Below are 16,973 nucleotides of genomic sequence, written 5' to 3'. Positions count from 1 at the left end.
CAGGGAATCCTCATTGCTTGGGTGTCTTCGACGGCGGCGAGCAGAGCTGGAGCTTCTTATTCCTTGGCTTCTTCTTGGCTTCTTCCAGAGTCAGTGAAGAGATGATCCACGTCGCTGAAGGAGAATGATCTGATGAATGGCGCACTGAGCCAACTTATATAAGGGTCGCCTCCACCCTTTCTGGCGGGCTAAAGCGCCATTGGTTTGTGCAGCTACACAAACATGAACAAATCAGGCTTCAGTATACAGTAAAACAAGAGTTTTCCCCTCAGCGTCTCACGCAACGGGAGAGACTGTTCGAAAGGGAACCAGTGGCAGTAGTCTATATTTGTCACTTAAAAATGACAACCAAACTTAGGACTGTGAAAATACAAACCATAAACAAAGCACCTCTTGCTTACAATTTTGAATATCAATCATATCGATCATTTTCTTCATTCCAGACCATGTTATTATGAAAATATCTGTGTATTGGCATTTTTAGATAAGATGAAGATGTAAAGTTATAACAGGCTTCTCTGTGGGCACTCTTAACTTTAAGTTCCTTTTAGTAGTAAATAAGGTACAAAATTGTCCCAGTTGTCATGCACATAAAGGTCTTTTTCGTTTGTTTGCTTGTTTTTTTTTTTTTTGTGGAGCGCTCCATACCAGTCATTTAGGAGGTTTCTAGGTTATGATGGCGGCTCTCTATGTAGGCAGCTGACAGCAAGGCAGCACACTACAGTAGGTTTTGGTACAGAGCTAGAGTGTGGGAGAAATTCCTAAAATACACTTTGTGGGATAGTTGTTTTCTTTCCCATTCATTTTTTACAACATTTTATAAACATGCTGCTCGCATTCAGAAAAAGGAGTCTTGATATGACTATGACCTTTATTTCGATTTTTATGAACATGTGAGAAGTGATATTACGTCAAACACATTCCTACAAGTTACATTTCAGACATAAGGAAACAACACAATTCATCTTTTATTACGGTAGTTTAATATTCACCTAAATATTAATGTGCCTAAATACATTAATTCTTGATATAATATCAGAATTGGGACAAAAATGAGCCACAGAGTGTGTGAAGGCCAGAGGTCAAAGTTGAGCAGCAGGCTGGAGGTGTCCTAGTCCTTGTGGTTTTGGGTGAGGAACTGAAGTGAAGCCACTGGTCTAGCCAGACCAAACCTTTCAACAAATGCCTGCGGATCCCAGTTACCTAGAAAACCAACAACAAAGGCTTTCATTGCTCTTGTGTGTGACTGTATGCTTCTGTCCCACTGTAACATAAACTGGCTACATGAAAATAACAACTTTTCTATATGACCCACTCCAACATCCTATATCAATGAGAAAATCAACACAGGAAAAATATGTGCTCATCAAACTATTTCATGAGCTCTTTCAAACATATGTGCCACAAGATGACAAAAATAATAAAAAATTGTATAATTTAATAATTAGTTGAAAGAATGAATAAATACATACATATTACCATTATATTTGGTTATTATTTCTATAATATGTATATTTATTTATTGCTATATAAAATAAATCAAATTATTATTATTCATTTGTTTTTTTAATATTGCTATTGTTTTTATTTATTTATTGATGTACTGTACATAAATAAATCACTAAAACGTATTATTTTTTGTTTTATATTGCTACTGTTATTTATTTATTTATTGCTGTAGATAAACAAATAAATAAACATCATAATATTGTTAATTTTTTCTTCCTTTATTGCTGTACATAAAAAATGAATAAATGAAAAGCATAAATGTAAATGCAGCTAAATGCATTAATATTATTATTATTTTTTTTTACCACAAGATAAAGAAACAACATGAAAAGTGCTTGGCACTGTAATAGCTTTTATACTGATGCAGGCTTTTATCACAAAACTCAACCCACTGTCATTTTCATCATGTATAACAACCTGTCTCCCTTTTACTATTATCTGTACTTTTCACGAGTTTTCCCGTGACTGAGCTTCTTCGGCTAAACATTTCAATGTAGTCGTTACAAACAGTAACTGAACGCGTGGAGAATCTTGTAATGGCGCACGTGTCTCAGGGCCTTGGTGGGCTGTGAATCACTGCGAGCATCTCATCTCTAAATAAAACACACAGCCTGTCACAGTGCTGGAGGTGGCAACATGAGAAAGAACGTTTTGGCAGGACAACCAGATAAATACCAGACGTAACTCCGGCTGCTATGACAATATCACTTCTCCAATTCCGGCAATAACCACATTCCTAAAAGCAAATGTGAAATCACATTTGGAATAAAGCGCCAACAAGCTGCGTCCAAGACTGAAAATGCAAAGTTCTGAATTTGGAGGCTCTTTAATTGTTCTTCTGTGTACATCAAGCAAACTGCAACTGGTGAAATCTTTATAAAACTTGATGAAGTCTATGAGATATTTAGAGATATTTGTAAAACAGACAAATTAATAAATAAAATACTTTGTCCCTTCAACCAATCAAAAGTATATTGTAGAACAAAAGCAAAGCAGCAACAATGCCCATTTAAAATGGCAATTTCTTCCGCTAGCTGTGTGCACAGACAAACACGCGGCCGAGGCGGAAATGCTGTAGTGGTGAGGAGGGAAACCCCGTCCGTGCACACAGCACAGTGCACCACATCCTGGAAAGATCAAATGTGACTGTGTGTGTGTGTGTGTGTGTGTGTGTGTGCTTGTTTGTATGTTTGAATGCAAGTGGGTGTGAGAGTTTGCAAGTGTGATTTTAAAGGAAAATGTCATAGTTGCTTTCCACTGCTTCTTGCGGCTTTATAGCTCACCAGACACTGTCTATGAACAACTATATGCATTTAACCTTACATTTCTGCATTTAGGCAGATGCTTTTAGCCAAAGCAATGTCAAGGTACAGTATATACACTTTAGCAAGTTTGTTCTCTAGGAATTAAACTCGTGACCACAAAAGTTGGCTGCCTTGCACTTGTGAAAAAGAAGTGTCCTTAAAGGGATGGTTCACCTGAAAATGAAAAAATAATTTACTCACCTTGAAGTTGTTCCAAACGTGTATGAGTTTGTTTCTTCTGTTGAACATAAAAGAAGATCGCGAATATTACTGGTAATCACACAATTCTTGTCTTGTCACAATTCCATAGTATGGAAACAAGTACTAAGGAAGTCAGTGGGGATCAGAAACTGTTTGGTTACCCACATTCTTCAAAATACAATTCTTCACGTGTGTGTGTGTTCAGTAGAAAAAAGAAACCCGTACAGGTTTGGAACAACTTGAGGGTGAGTAAATCATGACAATTTTCATTTTTGAGTGTACTATCCCTTTAAAATCTTCAACGTGCACTTGTAGTGCAGTTTAAAAGTATATTTTTTTTAAAAGAAAAAAAATCTGTACTTGCAGATACAATAATATTAATGAAATAAAAGGCTACTTAAGACTAATAATCTCAAATTTTAAAATTGTATTAAGCTTTTAAACATACAAGTTTTTAATAGTAATGACATTACAGTATATTTTAGTTTACAAACAAATGCTAGTCAGTATATTCAGCAGTTACACCTTAACCATATTTAGTCAAATGTAAATAGAAATAGTAAATAGGGTTACTCTAAAAACACTCCAAGTTCAACTAACTGCTTTCAATGTACATGCAAACAATAATACAGTTTCATTTAATTGTAAATAACATGTAATGTGTCTGAAAACATTACATTCTGTTCACACTTAAGGATATTAATTTAAAGTATATTATTTCTGTAACAAGTAGCCTACTATTTTTATTAAGGTATATACAGTGGTGGCCAAAATTGTTAGAACACATGACAGATCTGAAAATATTGACCTTTTTTTGCCTCTAAAACATGATTTCATTTCATAATGTTCATGAAACATGCAGATGGTTGCTCTGAGCACAGCAAATATCAGATGAAGTGAGTTGTGAATCGTTTTAACCAAATATTAAAGTTAAAAGTGGATATGTCTACCTTTTTTGCAGCAGTTACAGCAGCACATCTCTCTGGCATAGTGTCAATATATTTCCTGAGAACTTCAATACTAATGTCATCCCATGCCTTCTGCAACTCAAGCCAAAGGCTTTCCTTTGAATGTACAATAGATCTGTCCAGTTTATTTTCCAACTCGTCCCAAATTTGCTCGATGGGGTTGAGGTCTGGATTTTGAGGGGGCCAGTCCATCATTTTCAATGTTCCAGCAGATTCCTTCCGTCGCAGGTAGTTCTGGCAATAGTTTGTTTTATGGGTATTGTAATGGCCAATTCAACAAAAACAACTGAAACCTCTTAAATATGCCAAGTGTTCCAATAATTTTGGCCACCACTCTATATATATTCTATAACTGTTTTGTGGACTAAAAAAATGATACAGTAGCATCTTTCTGCTTATGAAAGAAAGTCATACAGGTTTCAAGTTGCATAACTAATAGAAACTGATGTAAGTGCTGATTGTGAGATAGAGAGGTGTGTGTGCATGTGACACGTGTGTTGTGTGTGAAGATGTCAGGTTCCTCTCTAATTGAGTGTTAGAAATGGAGTAAAGTGACCTGGCATTATGAGGTCATGTGACCTCTAGGCCTCTGGACCTGAGAACATGAGGAGATAATGTTCCGCCTCTGCAGATCACAACCCGTTTGACCCCACTACAGCCAGGGCATAAAAAAATTTATTTGTAAAAAAAAAAAAAAAAATGCTTATGCAACAGTACTCCTGAGCAGAATGAAGGCATGTCTAGTCACATTTTAAACATTTTAACACACAAAAATGGCAAAAAGCAATGCAGTGGTCAAAGACATACAAGTTCTGTCACAAAACTCTAGATGGTGCAGGCCGAGGTTCTAACTCAATGTGATATAATCACATCATCATTCACGTGGCGCAGCTGATTGGTTTCTTTTCGCATAAGCAGCCAATGAGCTTGCTCCTTAACATTCAAATACTTGGCTAGTGCTTACTGTAGCAGTTGCAGTCAGTGGCGGCTCGTCAGGGGAGGCAGGGGAGGCACAGCTTCCCCATAATTTTGAGGTGAAAATGGGAGGAGGACGATTTAATGTTAATAAAATTCACAATTCATTTCAGTTCATGTCTCAGAATGTGTATTTTTTGTTTGTAATTTCACAGTTGTAATACCATAACGTGAAAGCGCCGCTTTTCTATCGCGAATGTGCCGAATCTGCTGATGTAATTGCAACCACTAGGTGATACAGAAGGGTAGACCAATACAATTAGTGTGCCTCCTCTATTTTAAAACCCACGAGCCGCCACTGGTTGCAGTGCACTTCAGAAACCCTCCACCTCCCCAGCTCCACCTGTATAGATTTGCTACAGGGTGATTTCATGTATGCTATATATGGGGTTATTTCATATATGCTATATGTTCAGCAGCAGTACTTCTACATGCCCACAGCAGCATGTCTGTGGATGTATTAGCAGGAACAAGTCTCGGTACTTGCTCTGCTGCAGCAACGTAGCAGATCTATTCCGCCAAGACCAAACAAGGAGAAAGACTGAAATAGTATTTTCTTGTAAAATATAATCAAGTGCCACTTATTTGTTTGTAGGTGAGTATGGAAAAAAAATACTATGGCTGTCAATGGGGACCAGAAACAGTTTCTCATACTCACTCGAGACATTAAATGTTCAATGTAAGTCTATGGAATGTCTTCACCTGTTTTATCATCTGAAAGGTGAAAATTATAAGTCTTGATTGTTTTGAAGAGAAATGGCAAACTTATCCTCAACAACACAGCTGATTTACCGTAACATTGAGGTCTGCAGGACAAAAATATGCAGGATGAGTTCATACTATCCCTACGTATGAGCAATCGTATGGCAGTGGTAGCAAACATTGCTAATGCAGACAGATCTAGATCAGGAGTACGAGTCTCCACCAACCGGACTGAATCACAACCAGTGAGTCACAACTAAACTATGCCTGGATTACGACAACGTGATATCAGTTCAATCCAGCGAGTAGGCAAGTGTTTGGTTGACCTGTTTATGCACTGCTATAATAATCGAGACATCATTCAATGTATACAGCTCACAGTTTATTCAGGACTCAAAAATAGGCCGGCGGGAAAGCCCCGATGTAAGCTGTGGTTAACTGGGGAAATAGCCCATCAGTTTCGTCCTCTGGCCTCTGCTGGTATTGGTAACAGTTTGTTGACAGCTCTCGCTCAATGTCATCATGGAGTCAAGGGGGTGGAGAGTGTTGGCTAATGCGCTGATTTACAAACGCTCTAAAAATAACGCGCCTCTTTGTGTGTTTGGGTTAATTTCGTCTATTTCCATTCCTCAATCTGTCGACTCATGGAAAACAGAGATAGGAAGTGGGCAGTGATGCGACACTTTCTTCCTCCACTCAACTCCACCCTTTCTTGTCTGTCTTTTGATTTGCGCAATACAGGAAACGCAGTCTATAAGCTTGGTAAGATATCTTTGTGTTTCGTGAGGCACACGTAAGGTATGCACTGTTGACAATGCGGCTGGACAACATTAAAGGAATAGTTCACCCAAAAATGTACTCACCCTAAAGCCATTCAAGATGAGTTTGTTTCCACATTGTAACAGATTTGTAGAAATTCCATCACTTGCTCACCAATGGATGCTCTGCAGTGAATGGGTGCCGTCAGAATGAGAGTCCAAACAGCTGATAAAAACATCACAATAATCCACAAGTAATCCACACCACTCCAGTCTATCACGTAATGAGTTCTTGTGAAGTGAAAAGCTGCATGTTTGTAAAAAACAAATCCATTATTAAGGTTCTTCTCAAATTAAAATTCACCAACCTATATGTTTAGAACCGTTTTGGACTGTTTTTACTTGTAAAAGGTGCTTGATCTGTGCATATTTCTCTCCTGATTTAGACGAGACTGGAGGAAGCAATATTATGTATTATGGAATAGTATTTTAGTAAGCTAAAAATGTCTTAATGGGTTTGTTTCTTACAAACACACAGCTTTTTGCTTCACAAGATGTTAATTGATGTGATGTGGTGCTGTGGATTAATTGTGGATTATTGTGATGTTTTTATCAGCTGTTTGGACTCTCATTCTGACGGCACCCATTCACTGCAGAGCATCCATTGATGAGCAAGTAATGTAATGCTACATTTCTCCAAATCTGAAACAACTCAAACAAACTCACCTACATCTTGGATGGCCTGATTGTAAGTAATTTTCAGCATATTTTCATTTTTCCTTCACTATGATATTAATGCAATATTAATTAATTTAAAATAAAATAATAATAATAATTTAGGGATTTTAGTCATTTTTTATTGGAAAACAATAGAGAAAAAATCCATATAGAGAAGGCTACTGGGATCAGAACATGTTGCACGTCAAATTGGAGCCTGAATTGGAGCACCACAGTGGTCTATAGTATGTGACAACCACTAGTAACCACTAAATATATTTGTGACTTCATAGAAACTGTTTTTGAATGACTCAAAGGGCAAATATGTTTTATGGTGTAGTTACAGCATCTACCGGCAGGGGCTAATGCTATTTCCAACAGCTTGCTTTATTGTCACCAAAGGAATAAGAACCGCTTTGACATTGGGCAGACTTTTTAATAGTAAGTGGCTGTATAGTGTGTAATATAATGTCAATTATATAGTTCTAATCCTGAATTCTGAATTATATAGTTCTGAAGTCCTGAGTTACTGTGCATCACCGCAACCCCCCAGTTTTAAAGTTTAGTTCAGGGATTATTTTTGTTGTAAAAATGTGTAGTAACATTCCACAATATTACGGTTTTAACTGTATTTTTGATTAAATAAATGCAGCCTTGGTGAACATAAGACACGCCTTTTAAAGTGTGTGTGTGTGTGTTTTGTAAAAGGGCCTGAAATAAAGAAATTGTGGTATATCTGGTGTGGGCATTACTGAATCTGAAGTCTGCAATACTGACATGCTTGCAGGAGGTGTCTATCTTTGTGCATTTGTGAGAAAATATTCAGGAGTTCTTGCTAATGTATACAGAGTTAATGCTAATGTATACAGAGATTTGTTGAAAAAGAATAACAGTAGCAATTCACTCCAGCACTGCTGACTCTCATCGTCACTTCTCATCTATCTCCATACAAGAAAGCTGTCAAATGAAAAAGACTAGCTATATTCTGCACTTGTGTAGCATTTTATAGCCCAATTATAATATTACACTAAAGAAAAATTGGTGTAAACAATTTTCACTCAGAAACTGCTAGTAAATTTCACAATTAATTCTAACGATTGTTAAATTAAATGTGAAATTAGTAGAAACACTGAAACGTACTTTAAACTTTAAAAAAATATCCTTTTACAGTATAGTCAAGGCTCTTTGAACCTAAAACATTTGTTATTTAGTCTTACATTACCAATTTCCATCATTCAATACATTTAAATATACTTGTGACTTTTAAGAAACTGTTTTTGAATGGCTGTCAAAGAGAAAAGATGTTTTATGGTGTAGTTACAGCACCTACCAGCAGGGGCTAATGCTCTTCCTAACAGCTTGCTTTATTTTCACCGAATGAATAAGAAATAAACGGGAAACCCGCATGAACAGGTCGTGTGTGGCGTGGCAGGTGTTGTTGGACTGTATGGTGAAGCTGCGTCGCACCCTGGTCAAGGAGGTTTTGATTAATGACTGAATCAGTTAGTGGGAGGAAGACTCATGTGGGTCCATTACTACACTGCAGTGCTGCTAATGGCTTCAATTACAGCCCAGTAACCAGTGCTGAGCTCACACATTTCTGTTCAAGTGGACTATGAGGCGGTTTCTCTCAGGAGTCTCGATGAAAGCGCATGTGTCCTGTAGAACTGAGCAAAGGAGGAAAATGGTAATTAATTAGCCAAACGTCCAGTTACATATCTCATCTCTGTGGGACTTCTAGGACAGAATCACACTTTTATGACTAGATGTACACATCAAAACTCAATGGTCAAAACATTCATCTGTACTCATGTTGGACCACAAGTCCAACATATCTTGTTGGACTTGTGGTGTTCCTGGTCACAAATGACTGGCCTACAAAAAAATGCTTAGAACAAATATTGGATTAAATCTCTTATTGGATTAAATCTGGTTGATTGTAGGCCTGATTGTAGTGAACATTGTTAAAATTACCCACAAATGCTCTTTTTCACTTAAAAACAGAGGTGTATAAGCTCAAATCAATGAGGCCTACAATCAATCAGTTCACCAAGGCTGCATTCATTTGATTAAAAATATGGTGAAAACAGTAATATTGTGAAATATTATTTGAATTTAAAATAACTGGTTTCTATTTGAGTATATTTTAAGATCTAATTTATTCCTGTGATACAAAGCTGAATTTTCAGCATCATTACTCCAGTCTTCAGTGTCACATGATCCTTCAGAAATCATCCTATGCGGATTTGCTGCTCAGGAAACATTTCTGATTATTATTATCAATGTTGTGCTGTCAACAGTTGTTAAATTACTGTCAACAGTTGTGCTGCTTAATATTTTTCTGGAGACCGTGGTAAATTTTGATATGGGTTTCTTTGATTAGAAAGCTCAAAAGAGTAGCATTTTTTAACATTGTGAATTTCCTTACTGTTGTGTTTGAGCATTTGTATGCATTCTTGTTGAATAAAGGTTAAAAAAAAGATCTTGACCCCAAACGTTTGAACAGCAGTACATATTAGGAGTTCTGCAGTGATGTATCATGTTACTTTTAAAAGTAACATTCTCTCCCACACTGTGTGATACTTGTCACCTGAAATGAACTTAGAAGATGCAGTTTACATTAACACAGCCAATGATGTTTGAATGCATACAATACATAGTAATTTCCCATTGCACAGCTATGTTCTCAGTCTCCCAGTCCTCCTGTCTTAACAGATCTGAGTCAGTGTGAGTAGGCATGATCTGTGCAGCAGCCGAGAAGTGCTGACTCTGAGATGTGCTGCACTGATTACAGACTGACTTCTCTCGTTTGAAGTGCTCACACTTCAAAGACCAGCACTTGACTTTCACTCGGCTCTCATTGTCTTAGCCTATGATGCTCAGCTGCAACTGTGTGCAATTTATATATAACCTCACTGATGTAGTGCGAAGGCACAGAGTTCATGAAGTATATGGACATACAGACACCTGCGTTGATGTAAAGTAATTCGCACTGGGAGCTGGATATTTGGGATATCCAACAAGATTTTGAATTTTGCAATGGTATTAAGGCAGGATAGCTTTATATATTATTTATATATATATATATATATATATATACACACACATACATACATTGTGGGGACTGGCCTTAATATTAAAAATAGTAAATTATGTTTAACTGAAAGTGTAACAATGCAAACAGGTTTTCTGTATACAGGTTTTATTTCACTTTTAGTTACCAATTTTTATGGTTTTATTTTCATCATTAGTTTTAGTTAACCATAAAAACCCTGTTTTAGCATTTTAATATGCCAAAGAAAACTGAACAGATGGAGGCAGATATTAATCCCCTTTATTTATTTGTATTCATATTTTTCATAACCATATCATATTCAATATTCATATTTATTCAAAACCAGTTTTGGGGAAAGTTACTTTTAAAAGTAATGCATTACAATATTGCGTTACTCCCTAAAAAAGTAACTAATTACTTTACATTTTATGGAAAGTAATGCATTGTGCTACTTTGGCGTTACTTTTTACATCTGGACAGGGCTTGCTTGTTTGTTTTTAATATAAGTTCTATTTTTGGCAAATGTAAAAGCCCTTTCACACCAAAAGTGAAATGAATAAGCTTCAGGCTGAAGGAAAAGTAAATTACAGCAGAATACAGGAGAAGAAAGTTCAGCACACTTCAGCAATAAAAAAATAGTAAAACTGCATTAATAAAATAATAAAATGAGATTAAATACGTAAAGTATATTTGTGTTATTTAACATTTAATTATTGCAGGTTTGTGTCATATTCTGAGTTGCATTTCACGGTTTTTATTTATTTTGAGGAATACTGAATCAGTTTTTTTTTTTTGCAAGTGAGATGAATTAATGCGTGTTCACATTTATTCTAGAACTACAGTAACATCTTACTCCCGATTTCTCTCAACATGAGGACAGGAGAGCTGTCAATCAATAAATGGGAAAAAGTAACTGCCGTTACATATTTGAAAAATGTACTTTATTAAAAAGTAAAATTAAAAGTAATGTGTTACTTTACTAGTTACTTGAAAAAGTAATCTGATTACATAACTTGCGTTACTTGTAATGTGTTACCCCCAACACTATTCAAAACAATAATAGTACACTAAACTAAAACTAAACAAAAATAAACATTACTTTAGCTCTTCTTCACATGTACACTAAGTAGATTTATTTTTAAACAATTATTATGCCATGACACTTCAAAATGAACAGCTGTGCGTCATTTTAAAATAATAGCACCAAATACTTCAACAAAGAGTTCATAATCTTTCAATTCACAACTCGTGTGTCACAGACTCAAGGGTACAGCATCTGAATGAAAGCAGGGCTCCCACACACTCAATGCTGAGAGAGACAGTAAAAATATCCCTCTCTGAGACAGCTACACATGCAGTGTGTGTGTGTGCGTGTGTGTGTGGGCAGCGTGAGTGAGTGAGTGTGTGTGGGTGGGGGTTGTTTAGGGAGAGTACAAAGCAGTGGGTTGTACGGCCCGTGTTTGAGTCTGAAGGCCAGCATGTAAACGTGTGTGTGACGCCTGGTGCCAGCTGGCAGCTCAGGACGCCGGGCCCTACGTGCCCGTTTGCCACCTCCGCTTGGCTTGACCCGTGGCCTGTGAAACCCCTGGCACCGAGACGGCCATTGAGAAGAATACGGGACGCAGAGGAGGCGTGGGGATTCCCCACCAACACACATCTCTCATGCCCACTGCCGCCCGCATGCCACCCATCGCCAATTGTGTAACAACCAGCTGTCACTGTCCTTTGCGTGACCCACATTTCTCTTCCTACCCACACACACACAGACAGCCGAGGCCGAACGACAGGCATGAAGCGCACCTCTCCTTGTATGCTTGAAGATCAAAGCCCAGGCTGAAATTGAGTTGAGCTCAGCGTCAGGGGAAATGGAGAATCACCATTAGAGCGCTGTGTGTCGAGTGAAGAGTCGGGGAAGTGGAAAATGATCATTAGATGTCTCCACACCCACAGTCAAATGCTCCAAACCCTCCAATTAGATCAATTAGTCAATGAATGTCAGCAGAACATGAGAGATGGGGACCGGTTACAGGCCACACACAAATCAAACTCACGTTATGTAGACGGGACCACCACATGGACGCACGCAGATGCGCTCGGTTATTAGTGGAGTTTGTTCATGCAAGCTTCACTTTTACTAGTCATTTATTTATATAGCGCTTTATACAATACAGATTGTTCTGAAGCAGCTTCACAGTAATGAACAGTAAAATATTAGTGTATCACTTGTCCAAATCCCCTTTAAAATCTTAAATGATTCCCTTTGAGCTAAATTGACCTGTTTCCCTTACATAGTTTAAGGACCAATTCTCACTAAGTAGTTGCTTATTATTACAAGCATATTGGCTGTTTATTAGTATTTATAGAGAACATATTAATGCCTTATTCTACATGACCATATTTTAGATAGCTTAATCCCACCCCATACCTAAACTTAACAACTACCTTACTGACTATTAATAAGCAACAAGTTATAGTTTGAGGCAAAAGTTGTAGTAGTTAATAGTTAGTTAATAGTGCGAATTGTACGTTAAAGTGTGAGGTGGGGGGGTGGGACGCAAGAGCAGATATCGTTAGTCGTGGAATCCATGGCCCGCTGCAATTTGGAGCGTTGGTCACACTTTATTTTAGGGTCCAATTCTCGTTATTAACAAACTATGAACTACGACTTTTGCTTCAATAAACTCCTAATTTGCTGTTTATTAATAGTTGGTATGGTAGCTGCTAAGTTTATGTATTGTAGAATATGGTCATGCAGAATATGTGCTTTATAAGTACTAATAAACAGACAATATGTTGATAATAGGCTTGCTAATAAGCAACTTAATACTGAGAATTGGTCCCTATACTAAAGTGATACTGGAGAGTTTAGCCAAGCACTGGCCCAGTTCTATGGGGGTGTTAAGAGTTGGCCAAATACCCTCAAATGAAAGCAAACGCACCCTCGGTTGAAGATCTGGCAAACTATCCAGTGTGTATTTGTGTTTGCGCTCTGGAGAGCATCAAAAGTTACTATTTACAACATGTTTTTGCAGCGTTGAGCATTGTAGCCAATCACAGACATATGTGTTGATTTCTTGTACGCAATGACCGATTAGAGGCGTGTTAGTTGGTCAGAATTCACTCATCACAGAAAACACCAGAGTTTTTGTTTAGTACAGTAATTTAACTCTGGAACCGTGCCTGGCCAAGCCTCCACAGACAGTACACGTTCAGAGCGAGATCCAGTTCAAGGACCAAAAACATGTGTAATCTACTGAGATCGGGCTATATCAACCAGTAATTTAATTTCCAGCACTTTACGACTGGCTTGAATATAGTTCCACAACGGATCATTTCTTCTTCTTCTTCTTTACATGTTTCATGTTTGGTGTCAATGAGTCCAAAACAGACATTGCATCGGCATTCAAATCAGCAGCAAGAGTCAAAACTAGTCCACAGTTTAGTAAACATTGGCAACCTCTTTAAGTTATTCTTGATCGTGCTGTATTGACTGCTTTGGTGCGGTGCAATAAGGTAGAACTTTGTTTTGATACTTATATTCATAAAGACTTTTTGAGAAAGAAATTGTGCATTTTTTTTTTCTAAATGTTAAATGTTGCCCATGTTGGCAGCTAACAGTTGAAATGGGTACTTTAGTCCAAGTTCAAAATATTGGAGAGAGATGTTTCTCCTGCCCCTCCTCCTCAGAGGACATGGGTTGCCATATTTAGGACAAGAAACATGAACAAATTCAATTGACAAAAGTAGGCAACGAGCCTTACATTTTAAGTTAATGAGGTGTTTTATCCGTGTTTTAATATTCCTCTGGTCATACAGATTTTTAGATAGATGCCGAGGCTTTTTAGGTCAGGTAGAATCTGCAATCTCTGACCCAGTTCGTTTACTAGCTACCATGGCAGCATTACGCTGTATTTTCCACCAACTTGCAACTCAGGGTGTTGAAATACTATTGGTTAAACTGGCAGTGGGCGGAGTCACACAGACTAAAACAAAAACAGACATTCCGACACGGAACGCACACTTCAAAGTAGAATAACTGGCTGTAGCATTGTTTATCAGAGAAACAAATATGTGAACTTAACATGTTTTCTATATATCTGCAAACATAGTATTTTGAATGCTTTAGTGCTGACAAAACAATTACTTACAGCACCTTTAACCCAGAGTTTATAAATGTACAGTGTGAAACGCCATCTTATTCCATTATACACAGGAATAACTGTTATCCCCATGTAAATTATGAGCAGGGTGAAACGTGAAACAAGAGAGCTTTTGCTTCATGTTTCACACTGCTCATAATTTACCTGGGGTTAACCATTTAGAATGACGCAGGGTTAACTATATTAAGTTTAAATAATCTGTATGTGTGCTATGAACATGACTCATACCTCAAATCATGTGGCTTGTTTGAGAAGGTGTGATATTTTAAGAAATCAGCTGATATTTTTGCCTAGCAGACGAAACTTAAAAAACGTTTACTTTCAACTTGTTTAAAGAAGCCACAACTCTTCTGACATGAGCCAGTAAGGAACTGCCTTCTAGAACAGCCTAGCAACCACCCACGAGTTTAGAACCATTCATATTTTCTGCAAACATCTAGTTAAATATTTTTTTGACATCACACACAAGTCCTTCTACTCAAAAATGATTAATTATATAATCTCTGGTAGATTGCAGACAAAATCAAAGGAGTATTATTATTGTTAGTATGCATTATGCATGAAGAGGGATTGTAATATCTTCTGATTTCACTTTTTAGGGCTGATACAAAAAGACTGTTGCAGCAATTTGATCAGAATACAATAGATCACAGGAAATGACTGGAGGGGTCCGCTGATGAAATCATTTTGGCCTGATCAGAGCCAATGAAAAATACTAATGAGAAAATGATTAGGAAATCAAATTAGACATCAAGATAACAATATATGTTTTGGCAAAGTCAGATGTGATTTCAGACGGGATTAGAACAAGAGCTGGACAAAAATCATTATTTGTTTGCGTATTTTGGTTTTAAATAATGTAATACTACAAATGACTTTTAATACAACATTTTAAAGAGGCCAATGCTTTGAGTCAAGACTCTTCTGTCATATTAGGATGACTTCCAGTCTGCATCGTGTCCTGATCCTGTTAGAGATACTGTGTGTAATAAAGGCCAAACGGCCATAAAACAAAATGGCCTAGCAGTTAGCATATGCGCAAACACATGAAGCTTCAGTGCTCATGTGAGCAAAACAAGTTCAATTCCATCTTACAATGTTTACGCTTTCTTTACAAATCATTTTCTGTCCTCTCCACTTTCTCTGCTATAAAAGAAGCAAAAGTCAGACTGAAAACAAAAGTTAATGGAAATAAGCCTTTGGCTTTATTGTGTTTGTCTATCCTCAACACAATTTATTTATTGATTTTAAATGTATGATTGTCTTTTTCTTGTACATTTTTGAAAAAATAAATAAATCTAAATAAATCCAATTAAATAAAAAAAAAATCTAAGACAAAACTATATAAAATTAATTAACTGATTACCGAGCCAATAACAGGGAAATGTCATATCCAGAGGACTTTTATTCTTTTCTTTTTCTGCACAGTGAAGGTAAAACACTGAAATTAAAAATCAGACAAACACAAAAGCTGTAACTGTAACACTGTAGCATAACCACAAGTGACTCTATAAAGGTTCAATCAATAAAAGTCATCTCTTACAAGTCAATCTGTGTTTTGCAAATTTATGTAGATAAATTAGTATTTCTGCTGTGTAATGCTTTTTCAAATTCAATTCAGAATTATTATTATTTTTTTTTTTACAATTCTGAGGTTTTTTTCCTAAGTATTGCGAAAAGAAAATGTCTCAAGTATAATTTTTACCCTCAGAATTCATAAATATGAATCTATCTATCTATCTATCCATCCATCCATCCTTCCATCCATTCATTCATTCATTCATCCATCCATCCATCCTTCCATCCATCTTTCCATTCATCCTTCCATCCATTCATCCTTCCATCCATCTATCCATCCATTCATCCATCCATCTTTCTATCCTTCCATCCATCTATCCATCCTTCCATCCTTCCATCCATCCATCCTTCCATCCATCTTTCCATTCATCCTTCCATCCATTCATCCTTCTATCCATCCATTCATCCATCCATCTTTCTATCCTTCCATCCATCTATCCATCCTTCCATCCTTCCATCCATCCATCCTTCCATCCATCTTTCCATCCTTCCAGCCATCCATCCAGCCATCCATCCATCCTTCCATCCATCTTTCCATCCATCCATCCATCCATCCATCTTTCCATTAATCTTTCCATCCATCCATCCTTCTATCCATCTTTCCATCCATCCATCCTTCCATCCATCCTTCCATCCATCCATCATCCATCCATCCATCCATCCTTCCATCCATCTTTCCATTCATCTTTCCATCCATCCATCCTTCCATCCATCTTTCCATCCATCCATCCATCCATCCTTCCATCCATCCATCCATCCATCCATCCATCCATCTTTCTATCCTTCCATCCATCTATCCATCCTTCCATCCATTCATCCATTCATCCTTCCATCCTTCCATCCATCCATTCATCCTTCCATCCATCTTTCCATCCTTCCAGCCATCCATCCATCCTTCCATCCATCCATCCATCCATCCATCCATCCATCTTTCTATCCTTCCATCCATCTATCCATCCTTCCATCCATTCATCCATTCATCCTTCCATCCTTCCATCCATCCATTCATCCTTCCATCCATCTTTCCATCCTTCCAGCCATCCATC

At 37.3% G+C, this 16,973-nt stretch overlaps 1 protein-coding gene across 1 annotated transcript in view; it reads right to left on the bottom strand.

The window, feature by feature from the left end:
- Positions 1-878: 878 nt before the first annotated feature.
- The window catches only part of LOC107665201 (phosphatidylethanolamine-binding protein 4-like), a 120,278-nt gene continuing 104,183 nt past the window's right edge, over positions 879-16,973 (bottom strand). Inside the window, exon 7 of the mRNA XM_016455986.1 lies at positions 879-1,203. Coding sequence (XP_016311472.1) covers positions 1,112-1,203 — 92 coding nt within the window. The 3' untranslated portion in view covers positions 879-1,111. The remainder of the gene's footprint in view (positions 1,204-16,973) is intronic.

The sequence above is a fragment of the Sinocyclocheilus anshuiensis genome, unplaced genomic scaffold (genome assembly GCF_001515605.1).
Source record: "Sinocyclocheilus anshuiensis isolate Anshui unplaced genomic scaffold, SAMN03320099.WGS_v1.1 scaffold691, whole genome shotgun sequence".
In the NCBI taxonomy this organism is placed as follows: Eukaryota; Metazoa; Chordata; class Actinopteri; order Cypriniformes; family Cyprinidae; genus Sinocyclocheilus; species Sinocyclocheilus anshuiensis.
Note: the sequence above shows the minus strand (reverse complement) of the source record. Positions and strands in the feature narration are given on the sequence as shown.